Genomic DNA, 13,403 nt, shown 5'->3' with positions numbered 1-13,403 from the left:
TTGGTAGGGTAACCCGCCGGTGCGAATACCTTCAACAAAATTGGTGGTAATTTGCTTCCTAATTTTAATTGTTGGTAAATTAAAAAAATAACTTAAGATGATCTGAATAAGATTTTACATTTTGATTATTTATATTGAATATTGAAAGCGATCCGAACTTCGTCACCACGTTTCATTTATTTTCTTGCTTTCCACACAACTCAAAGTATCAAGTCATGGATTTGCCGAGTATACTTTTCTAGAATGTCAACTCTCTTCTACACTAATTTAAAATTTTCAAATTACATATTTCCTTTATCCAATTTAATAATCAACATCGAATACCATTTCATGATTTTTAAATACGAAAACAAAGAAAAAAAATCACGCGCTCGGTGACAAGTAAAGCGATCACATTCTGCTATAAATACCCTCGATCGGCTACCAAACTCTCCATCATCTCACTCATCGACCTGTTCAACTTCAATCGCAAACAAAAAACAAAAAGATTCCTGGATATTTCAGCGAGACGCAACTCAGGAGAAAATGGAAGGATCAGGAGTCTCTCCTAGCTTCAGTTGTTACTCTTCTGATAGTTTAACATCCATGGCAGTTGCCAAAGTGATCCATGAAGAACATGCAGCTCGATTTCAAGAATTTGGGGATCTTCGCGAAGATGACTTTGAGTTTTCGGTGGGTTTAAGCGATGAGGATGTTTCAAAGGAAGAGAACCATTCACGAAGCTGGACTGTTTTTCCTGTTTTCAATCACGATCTAATGATGAAAGATGACGAAGATCGTGATCAGGTTAAAGGGAAGGAAGATGAACGAGAAGAATCTTCTTGGTGTTCATCATCAGAAGCCGACGAATTGGAAAGTCCACGTTCTAAAGCATACTGCGTACTTTGGAGGCCTAAATCCGACAGTGGATCGCCACCTCGTGTGAGTAAATGTAAGAAGAGTAGTTCTACCGGATCTGGGTCGAAGAGATGGAGCATCCGGTATTTGCTCCGGCGAAGCAACAGCGAAGGGAAAGAACCGGTGGTGTTGATGACTCCTAAGAAGGTTGAAAGTCCAAAACAAAAACGTAACTCCGGTGAGGTTTCAAAAGTTGGCAGCCGATTGAAGGTGCAAACTCCTGTACATGAATTGTTTTACGTGAAAAGAAGAGCTGAAAATGAAGTTGTGAGGAGGAAATCGTATCTACCCTACAGGCAAGGTCTTGTAGGGTTCTTCTCAAATGTCAATGGAATGGGCAAAATGCTTCCATTTTGAGAAAAAAAAAATAAACTCATTTTTGTTTAGTTCTATTACTTCATTTCACTGGATGTAAATATCTTTCAATGATGATATGTTCCTTGAAAACAAAAGAGTTTTGAGGATGTAAAGTTTATTAATAATCAGATATATATTTTGTCATATAATGATATAATCAAATCGTTTAAAAATATATGCTTTAAAACGTGTAGAATAATATATGAATTTTACGAGAAGGGTTATTGACTAATACAACAGTTGGTCGTGTTATAATATGCAATTGCAATAAAGGGTTCATGGCTTCGAGATGCATGGCGTTGTACACCAACTATTTTATTTTAATTTATCAACAATTTCATTGAATTCAACACGGTTAGGTCCATAAGAACTATAAATAGATTTATATAGAAAAATGCACATTGAATTTTCCTTAAGAGTTCCTAGACGAACAAAAATCTATTTAAACACAAACAACACAAAAATAATATTAAATGTCAATTCGTAAAATTAATTCATGCTTAATCCAATCAAAATATGAATGATTTTTATAACATGGACACGACAAGAAGTCATTTTTTTAACACGAACAAGATCCAATTCAAAATGACATAAAATACAAGTGCAACAACACGACAAAAATAATAAAAATAATAAAAAATATCAATTTGTTAGCTTAATTCATGCTTAATCATATCAATATATGTGTCCCAAAACATAAGAATCACATATATCGATAAGTTCAAAAGCCTAAATAAGGTTTAAGACATTAAAATGGTGTTGAATTTCTTCAAACTTATAACATAACGTAATATAAAAGAAAATTCATTTAAATTTATGTCATTTATTAAACTGCACAAATTCAGTTTACCAAGTACTTAAGGTTAGCCTGTAAAATTGACTTAATAGGGTAATATATTTTTCATTTTGTACACATTTACTCCTTAATATTTTTTGTACATATTTAGTACTTAATACTTTTTTGTTGTAAAACAATTCATTTTTGTTTTTTACTCATTCAGTACTTATGAATGATTTTTTTGGTTTTTCTCACATCTTACATAGGACAATCATTAATAAGGTAGTGGGGCTTTTGATACTTATGTCCATCGCACTCTCGACTATTGGGTTACTTAAGTCATGTGTTCTGAATGTCATACCTTCTTCATACGATCTCGGATGTTAACGGTATTTATATCCATGCATTCGTATTTTAGTCTATTATAACTTTTGTTTAGATTACTTCATTTAAAAAGTAAAATATTTTTACTTATGATCTTTATATCCATATGTTTTTTATGAATGCATATATGAATGTTTTTTTAATAAAATCGTAAATAAAAATATGTTACATTTTAATGGGAATAATCTTAACGAAAGTTGTAGTAAACTCAAACAACGAATACATTGATATAAAAATCGTTAAAATCTAATATCATATACAGAAGTTAACACGTTCAGAACATAAGACTAAACCAAACCACAAGACCTATACAACCAATCAGTCGAGATCGCGATGAACATAAGCATCAACAGCCACAAACACATCATCAATGATTGTCGAATGTATGATATTGTGAGAAAACCTAAATAAATACCGAATGTATACGAAAACAAAAATGACTTATTTTGAAATAAAAAATATTAAGGACTAAATATATACATAAATATTAAGGAGTAAATGTAATGATTGGTTGTTGTCTTTAATTCTAAAGTGTAATGGATGGAAGTGTAATAAGAGGCAAGAACTAGAAGCAACGAGTAATTTGAGATTTCAGAAGCGTTTTATGAGGCAATAAGCATAAACATACAGAGTAGAAAAGAGAACTATATTCTAACTTATAATTCCGATTTCATCTGACAAACAAATAAAAAAACCATCTAATAGATAAAATTAAATTAACAAACAAAAACCATGATTTCTACTAACAAGATACAAAAAATTTGCTTCAACTAATAGATCACGGGTTGTAGAGAATAAACAAATAGATATAAAGGAATCTGAGCCGGTTAATAACTCCTTTCAATTACGAAGTGTACTGTTAAATCAATAATCAAATGTTTATGTTGGTGAGAAAAATTTATGTATCTAACACACAAAAAGCCTTATTTCGACGAAGCACAAAAAAAAATCCACTATCAGATAAAATCAGAAAAACTATGATTTCAGTCTTAAATCTGAGATCCTTTAAAAAAAATTGATTTCATTAGCATCTGATGTATCAATAGAAACAGCCGATTTAGTAAGGACATGTTTCGATTCGAAGGAAAACCCAGAAGTTCATTTGTTACAGTGTCAAGGCCGATCTTCTTGGGATCAAAAAACAAGAAGTCAAGGTGAATGTAGAAGGCGACAAAGATTCTACAAATCAATGGCTAGAAAAATATAAAGAGAAAAGATAAAAACAATACATGACATTGTTTCAAATGAAACAGTGAGAAGTTCACAAGAAGGTTTAGGTTTCTAGAGAAAATGGATCAGGTGAAAGCAACACTGGAAAACGGAGTACTCGTGATTACTGTGCCCAAGGAAGAAGTGAAGAAGCTAGATGTTAAGTCCATTGAAATCCACTGGTATATAAAATTTGACATGATTAAGGGTGTATATTTTTTGAGTCTAGTTGGCAGTGTTTACTCTTTGTGTCAATAACAATAGTCGGATATCCTTTTATGTTTGGTTCATCCACCATGTGTTTGATGAAATGCATAGTAGGACTGATATATCAATAACATGAAAAACCAAATCTTTAAGGCCATGTTTGGTGTCAACTAACAAATAATCATCCAGGGTGTCTGAGAAAAAAATTAGAAAAATCTTATTTGGTGGTCTGAGGAAGCAGTAACTGAAGCAAGTCGGCTGAATATGTAAATGTAGCGACGAATGGGGAAGAAGCGGATGTCCATTCTGCGTTGTTTGGAGTTCTGGTCGTTATTTTTGGAAACCAAAGCAGGATTTTCGTTTTTGAAGTTTTTTACAAATTAAAATTAAGGGTATTGTTGTCAATATATATATTTTATTCAGTGGAAATATCAAAAACATCAAGTGGAAAAATCAGTTTTCGATTAACATACACTAACCATTGTTCTAACTTGGACTAACAGCAAGCATACAGACACATAATATTACTGGTCCTGTTTTGATTGCGATGTTATCTGATTTATCTAATTTACAAACTTCTACTAATAGTACTTAATGTTATAGGGAAAAGTCGAAAATAAGTATATAAAGATAATTGCGATTCTTTGAACTTCAATTACACTATTGTGATAAAGAAAGGGGTAAATTAAATAGGAAAATTTCCAATAAATTCTCAATATTTTGGATAAGTTTTTGGTTTAATCTCAATATTTATTTTTTTAATAGAAAAGTCTCGATTATCTTATTTTATACAGTTGTCATTTCCGTTTGAAAAAAAATAAAGATTGTTTTGTTAATTTCAGCAAAATATAAAATAATCGAGACTTTTCTATTAAAACAATAATAATTGGGATTAAACTGCAAACTAATCCAAAATATTGAAATTTTATCGTATATCTCCCAAACTAAATATAGTGCTAGATTGCGACTCTTTGAAGAAAGATGTCGACTTAGCTAAGTATAGGGTTTCAACTTATCTTGAAAATTGGTTAGACCATCGGGGGAGATTGAATTTCCACGTGTGAGGTGCTGACTTGGCACTCTAGAGACACATGAACACCGACCCATGGTGGGTAGGTTGGGTATGACGTGGGTGGTAGGACGGACGATTACGTGGGTTTTGAGTGGCTGACTTAAATTTTGGATGTTGGCATCTTTTTTACTATTTGAAAGCATTTAATAAAAAAAATATATTCATTATTAATTTAATTTCTTCCTATGTATAATACATTCATTTTACATATATTTATCAAAACAAAAAATACATACTCTTTCAAAACAAACATTCATATTCAACAAAAAAATAACCAATTTTCAAAACAAATCTATTCGTTATTAATTTAATTTCTCCCTATATATCTATTCATTATTAATTTAATTTCTATGTTCTTAATTAATGAAATGAGGTTTGATTTTTCTATGTTTTTAAAATATGTATTAACGTTTTAAATTCTGTTTTTTATTTAATTTAATCATAAAAAAAATAAAAAAATAAAAAAAGGAATTTTGTGGCGTGGTAACCATTATCAATGTCTAGTGAGTTGGCAATAAGTTGGTGGTGAAGCTGACGAAACGCAGAGTTTGTATTGTTTTTTCGATGGTTTAACTAGGACCACCCCGAACTGCCTTAAATTAAAACAAAGATGACGATTTTCATTTTTCAAGCACCCGACTCTTCATTTTTCAAGAATATAAAGTTTAAACTTCTATTTAATTTAAAAAAGTGTAAATTACACGAATGATCTATACGGTTTAGGGTAATTTTCGTGTTTAGTCCCTAACTTATATTTTTAACTCGGAAGGGCCCAATTGTTTGTATTTGTTACGTGTTTGGTCCCTGTCTTACCTAAAAATACTATTTTTCAATTGATTTTTTTAATTTATTTAAATAAACACATCCCCAACCACATCCCTCACGTTATCTTACCATTTTTATCTATTTAAATAATAGTCTATTTAGGTAATATAGAGACCAAGTGCGTAACAAAAACAAACAATAGAGACCAAGCGCGTAATAAAAACAAAAAGTAGGGACATTTCGAGTTAAATAAATAAATTAGGAACCATGCGTGCAAATTATCTCAATCTATAGGACCATTCGTGTAATTTAGTCTTTAAAAATGATATGGTTATATGGATATAATAAGATGTGTGTATGTGTGTGTGTATATATATATATATATATATATATATATATATATATATATATATATATATATATATATATATATATATATAGAGAGAGAGAGAGAGAGAGAGAGAGAGAGGGTTAAACTGAGAAAAAAAAGATTGAGAATGAATGAATTATTCTCAGCCACACATTTGCTTTTCCGCCAAATACTTAGGTGTACCGACGGAAATGGATAACGGATACACATGTGTTTTACTACCAAACATGTTTCCTTAAACTATGCTAATCGCTACCTTAATATACACAAAAATAAATTTTAATATTATTTTTTTATTTTTACAAAGTCATTTTTATCAAAAAATTATTTTAAATATATTAAAATTCATAAGTTTTTATTCTCTGTAAATAGACAACAATATTCAAATAATTTTAAGATAAAATAAAATTTTTATTTTTTTTAGAGTTTCAGCTCTCGTTATTCATAAGTGAATAAAAATCGATCAGAGTTTTGTTACAATACATTCGTTATTCATTTATAAATAAAACGTATGCTTAACTTTTTTTGTAGTTTAAGTATCATTCATATATAAATATAAATAAAACTTTTTTTTACCTAAAATATATTTTTACATCATTTTTCGTCACACGTTATATTTATATATGGATAAAATGTGTATTAATGGTCGTCATATGTCATATTCATATATAAATAAAAAATTTAATAGATTTTTCTTATAGTTCATTTGTTATTCGAATATGAATAAGTAGTATATTAATAAACGACGCTATGCTTTAAAATTTTGAACTACTTATTCATGTATGAATAACAAATGAACTGTAACAAAATTATGATAAATGTGTTTTTCATATATGAATATAAATTGTGATGAAAACTAGTACACATTTTATTTATACATGATTATAACATATGACAAGAGCTGATGTAAACTATAAAGAGTTTATATATTTTATATTTATATGTGAATGATATTTAAACTCTAAAAAGAATCATACTTTTTATTCATAAGTGAATAACTAATGGACTGTACTAAAAATATGATCCATTTTTATTCACTTATGAATATCAAGGGCTGAAACTATAAAAAAAAATTATTTTATCTTAAAACTATACCAATATAAATGCCTATTTATAAAGAATAAAAAATTATGAATTTTGATGTATCTAAAATCATTTTTCGATAAAAATAGCTCCTTAAAAATAAAAACAAAAAACAAAAAAAACCCTATGTTTTTGTATATATTAAGGTAATGATTAGCATAGTTTAAGGAAATATGTTTTGTTGGGAAATACATGTGTACTCCTCTCACATTTCCGCCGGTACGGTGGATGCTTTTACGGCAAAAGGAAATGATTGACTGAGAATGATTTCCCATTATCAACCTTTTTTATTTTCTCAATTAAACTTATCTCTCTCTCTCTCTATATATATATATATATATATATATATATATATATATCTTTCTCTCTCTCTTGATATATATATATATATATATATATATATATATATATATATAAGATCAAATGAGAACCACTAAAAATTAAGAACCCTAAGAACCATTAATTTTAACTAATAGCTAAGGTTATTTATATATTTTCTAGTATTTGATTTAATTTTACAATTTTATAAATGACAAAAAAACAAAAAGGACACGATGACCTTTTTGAGAAAACATATTTCATAGGTTAGATGTGATACCGTTTCTTTTTATTCTCCAAGAACAAAACAAGTATCCTCTTACCTCCTTCAACCATCTGTGATAAACACCACCACATCCAAAACCGTCGGCGGCGGCCTCCGACCACCTACGATTAAAACTTCAACTGTCACCGAAATTTTAGATTTGGAATCACTGATGCATCGTCTTTGTGTTCTTGTGGTGAACCACCACCGTTTTTCTTTTCCTCTTGTCAAAAACCGCCATCAGACACCATGCATATGACTTTCATTGTTTTAGATCTGCTCTAACGAGAACCTATAAAACCACTAGATTCACTCAGATATACTTCGCTGCCACTCCCCGCCATAAGATTTGAAGCTAAAACTACGTGTGTCGCTCATCTCCTCAAGATCTATCACGAACCTCAACCATCACCACCGCTAACGACCTCTACTACCCTGTCTCATACCAGATTTGTTGAGATCTGATTAAGATCTAAGAATTTGGTGCTATTTCGTAAAGAAATTTCTTGCATCACACCAACAATCATTACACCGCCTCCATTATTACTCACGACCACCGCCACCAAATATGTTCAGATGTGGTTTAAATCTATTCAGATGTGGCTTACATCTGTTCAGATGTGGTCCAAATCTAGTCAACCACCAATCTCCGACGACTTTCCACCACCGCCATCGCCAACCTATGATGCATCAGATGTATTACACGACTTTCAATGTTAAACCATATTCAAACCATCGTCTTAGCTTCAGTTATCTCACTAAACGACCGGAAAATGTTAGATCGGGATCTAAATCGCCAAAATATCTCAGATCTAAAGAGAAATTGACAAAAAAAATTACCACCACACCGTCACGAACGAGATTCTAGATTCTTCCGGAGTACTCAAGAAAGTGGGAGAACTTGCAAGAAAAGACCCTGGAACGTCCTAGATTTCTCTAGGACATCGAAGAACAATTTAGCACATTTCATGAACACTTGTAAATACATGAAGCTTTGTAGAATATTCTAGATTAGTCAAGAAGATAGGACTAATGTAGTATTATCTAGAAACTTCCCTAGAGGGGGAAGGACAAGTATAAATAGGGAGGAGCTCATTTTCTCCAAAACCATTGGAAGTTCTCTTGTATTCTCTCAAGCTCTCTAATTAAAGTTCTCTTTCGTTTGTAGAAACTTTAAAGCTTTTATTCTCTTGCTTACTTAGTCGTTTATACATCTAAAGGAAGTTTCGTAGCATGACTTAGTCGAAGTTACACTAAGTGGCCCACGGTGATTGAGTTGTCCCGTGACACGTGGTATCAGAGCCAGGTTTCGTGCAAGCAAGAGATCGTAGCTATGGATGGAGGAAGTAGCGAAGTAGCAAACCTACCCCCTGTCGTCGAAGAGAGAGGAGGAAAGTCCAAGAAGAGGGACCAATCGATAGATGCCTTGGCAAGCTTAGAAAACAAGCTCACAAGGACGGAGATCAACGTCAGGGAGATCCTTGAATGGAAGGATACCGTCGATCAGTTCGTTACGGAGATAAGTGACACGAGCGATGGATTGAAGGAGACCATCGGTGTCATCAAGGAAGAAGTCCTCGGGCTTGTCAACACCTTGTGGAATGAGTTTCGTGAGAAGATAAGCGCTTTAGAAGATGAGGTGAAGCTATGCAAAGCAGCGATGGTCGGAGGATCTGTCACGAAGATGACGCCACACACAGAAGCACCTAAGCCCTCTAAATATGGAGGTAAGCGTGATCCTAAACTACTCGAAGAGTTTTTCTGGTCCCTAGAATGTTATTTCAATGCCATCGGAGTAAAGGAAGACAAGTACAAAATAGACACGGCTGTTCTATACTAGAGTGAAAACGCGACACTATGGTGGAGGCAGAAGCATGGTGACATTGAAAAGGGCTTGTACGTCATAGACACTTGGGACGAGTTTAAGAGACAACTCAAGAAACAATTATGTCCCCATAATGCTGAAGACGTGGCCATGAAGAAGCTACGAGGTTTGAAACATGTCGGGTCTATTAAAGATTATGTGGCAAAATTCACCGCCTTGATGCTGGAGTTGCCCGATTTTCAAGAAAAAGATAAGTTATTTTATTTCCAAGACAGACTACAATCTTGGGCTTATAACGAGCTCAAGAGGAGAAACGTCCAAGATGTGGATGAAGCTATAGCAGTAGCGGAAGACCTTATGGACTTCCGAAGAGATACCCCAGCTAGGAAACCTAGTGGGGGAGAGAGACTAACGACAAGGCCGTTACAAAAGGATGATAAACCCGCTGCAAGATCGGCAACTTTCAAAGGGAAGGCGATCGAAGTAGGTCCTCGAAAGGAAGTCAAGTGCTATTTATGTGACGGCCCACATCTAATCAAAGATTGTCCCAAAAAGAAAAGTTTCAACGCGATAGTTTTCGAAGAAGAAAAGGAAGAAAGAGACGAGGCACAACTAGGCTCCATGCGATTCCTTAATTCGGTGGCAAAAGAAGAGGGCAACACGATGAAAGAAAAAGGACTCATGTTCGTGAAAGTTGGCATAAACAAGAAAGACACTAAATCCCTAATAGACACAGGTGCGTCCCATAACTTCCTTTCTAAAAACGAAGCTGAAAAGATGAACGTTCGATACACAAAAGAAATAGGCTGGTTGAAAGCTGTCAACTCTCCTTCCGAGCTTATCCTTGGAGTCGCTTATGGAGTAATTGTCGAGATCGGAGGATGGAAGGGTCCTATCGATCTAACCATAGTCCCATGGATGATTATCACATGGTCTTGGGGATGGAGTTCTTCGACCAGGTACGCCCTTTCTCATTCGAAGATCAAACCATGCGTATCACCAAAAATTCAACGATACACATCGTACCCGTAGAAAGAAGCAAAACAGAGTCTCGGATCTTATCAACGATACAACTCAACAAGGGACTAAAGAAGGGATAGGTGACATACTTAGCCACATTAAAAGAAGAAACTGAACTCTCCAAGTCAAAAGTTCCTAAAGAAATCAAGAAGGTACTAGAAGAATTCAAAGACGAAATGCCACCGGAGTTGCCAAATAAGTTACCACCAAGAAGGGAGGTAGATCACGAAATAGAGCTTGAACCCGGAACCAAGCCACCAGCAATGTGTCCATATAGAATGGCTCCACCAGAGTTGGAAGAACTAAGGTGTCAGTTAAAAGAGTTACTAGACATTGGGTTCATTAGACCTTCCAAAGCCCCGTTTGGTGCGCCGGTACTATTCCAAAAGAAACACGATGGTAGCTTGAGAATGTGCATCGACTATCGAGCACTAAATAAAGTGACGGTGAAGAACAAGTACCCCATACCCTTCGTCGCTGATCTGTTTGATCGACTAGTAAAGGCACGATGGTTTTCAAAGTTGGATTTGCGACCGGGATATTGGCAAGTGCGTATAGCAGCGGGAGACAAACCAAAGACAACGTGCGTAACAAGGTACGACTCATTCGAGTTTTTAGTAATGCCCTTTGGTTTGACCAACGCACCTGCCACATTCTGCACCTTGATGAATAAGATATTCCACCCGTTCTTGGACAAATTTGTGGTGGTATACTTGGACGATATCGTAGTGTACTCAGAGTCACTCGAAGAGCACGTCGAACACCTACGATCGATTTTCAACGTACTTAAGGAAAACCAACTATATGTGAAAGCAGAGAAGTGTTCCTTCGCCCAAAATGAAGTATCATTTCTATGGCATAAAATTACAGATGGAAAAATTCATATGGACAAAGACAAAGTGTGTGCTATCAAAGAATGGGAGGCACCAAAGAACGTGTCGGAACTACGCTTGTTCCTAGGCTTAATTAATTATTATCGAAGGTTCATACCCAGCCACTCGGCCAGAGCTACACTACTGACAGACCTCCTAAAGAAAAAAGCGACTTGGCAGTGGACGGAAAAGTGCCAAAAGACCTTCAATGACCTGAAGAAAGTTGTCATGGAAGAACCAATCTTGAAGCTACCAGATTATTCCAAACAATTCTAGGTACAAACTGATGCTTCTGACTTTGCTATTGGAGGAGTATTAACACAGGACGAGCACCCTGTAGCATATGAAAGTCGAAAACTAAACGAGACAGAACGAAGGTATCCAGTGCATGACAAGGAAATAACAGCCATCATCCATTGCCTTCGGATATGGAGACATTATTTGCTTGGAAGCCGATTCATAATTCAAAGTGATAACGTGGCCACGAGTTACTTTAAAAATCAAAAGAAACTCAGTCCCAAACAAGCACACTGGCAGAACTTCCTAGCTGAGTTCGATTACATCATGGAGTACAAACCCAGGAAAGCCAATGTTGTTGTCGACGCTTTAAGTCGCAAGGCAGAACTGGCAGCTCTCACCTTGGTGACGTGTAACCTTGCTGATCGAATAAAAGAAGGGTTAAGCCACAACTCACTAGCCAAGAACATGATGGAACTGGTTAAAGATGAAAAAACAAGAAAATTTTGGGTCGAAGAAGGATTCTTACTCATAGTTGGAAACCGTATGTATGTTCCAAAATGGGAGAACTTAAGGCGTGAAGCCCTGAAGGAATGTCATGACTCTAAGTGGGCCGGACATCCGGGCACCCATCGTACGAGGGCACTTATTGAACGATCATATTATTGGCCAAGTATGCGAAGCGATGTGTATGCATACGTGAAGACTTGTCTTATATGTCAACAAGACAAGGTGGAGAAAGCAAAACCGGCAGGCCTACTAGAACCACTTCCAATTGCTGAACGACCCTGGGAAAGTATATCATTGGACTTCATCTCAGCACTACCTATGTATGAAGGATGCGGCTCCATAATGGTAGTTGTAGATCGGTTTTCAAAATATGGAACATTTATTCCCGCCCCACCAGATTGCACGGCTAAAGAATCCAGACGACTATTCTTCAAAAATGTCGTGAAGTATTGGGGACTACCGCGAAACATTATAAGTGACAGAGATCCTCACTTTACGGGAAAGTTTTGGAGAGAGCTATTTAAGCTCATGGGATCGGATCTCCACTTTTCAACAAGTTTTCACCCCTAAACCGATGGCCAGACTGAGAGGGTGAATCACTTGCTCGAAATTTACCTAAGACACTTTGTGAGCGCCAACCAGCGAGATTGGGCCAAGTCAATAGATGTGGCTCAATTTTCTTATAACTTACAACTAAGCGAGGCTACAGGAAGGAGTCCTTTTGAAATCGCTACGGGTCAGCATCCGCTAACACCAAATGAACTAATTAAAAGCTACAAAGGATCCAACCCTCCCGCATATAAGTTCGCAAAAGGGTGGAATGAAGAACTCAACATAGCGAGGTCTTACTTGAATAAGGCCGCCAAACGAATGAAGAAATGGGCAGATGAAAAAAGGCAGCCACGAGAATTCATTGTGGGGGACAAAGTAATGGTCAAACTTCCGCAAAGAATGTTCAAATCCACCCGACAAGTACATAAAGGCATGACCCGAAGATACGAGGGGCATTATAAGATTGTTGAAAAGATCGGAACGCGGTCATACAAACTAGACTTACCATCCAAACTAAAGATTCACCCCGTATTCCATGTAAGTCTCCTCAAACAATACAATCGAGACAAGGAAGACCCCTCTAGAAGCGAATCACAGCGCACCCCGGTCGCCAATGTTGTCTCGTATGATAAGGAGGTGGATGAAATCTTAGCCGACAGAGTAATACGAAGAAGAGGGTCAC

At 35.1% G+C, this 13,403-nt stretch overlaps 1 protein-coding gene across 1 annotated transcript; it reads left to right on the top strand.

Moving 5' to 3' along the window:
• Positions 1-425: 425 nt before the first annotated feature.
• Positions 426-1,405, top strand: LOC145094761 (uncharacterized). Its single transcript, XM_079032817.1, has one exon. It carries the CDS (start codon positions 526-528, stop codon positions 1,252-1,254), a length of 729 nt encoding a protein of 242 aa, XP_078888943.1. The 5' UTR covers positions 426-525; the 3' UTR covers positions 1,255-1,405.
• Positions 1,406-13,403: the final 11,998 nt, after the last annotated feature.

The sequence above is a fragment of the Lactuca serriola genome, chromosome 3 (genome assembly GCF_051521515.1).
Source record: "Lactuca serriola cultivar US96UC23 chromosome 3, Lser_US96UC23_V15, whole genome shotgun sequence".
Classification (NCBI taxonomy): domain Eukaryota; kingdom Viridiplantae; phylum Streptophyta; class Magnoliopsida; order Asterales; family Asteraceae; genus Lactuca; species Lactuca serriola.
The sequence above is the reverse complement of the archived record's forward strand: the minus strand, read 5'-3'. Positions and strand labels throughout refer to the sequence as shown.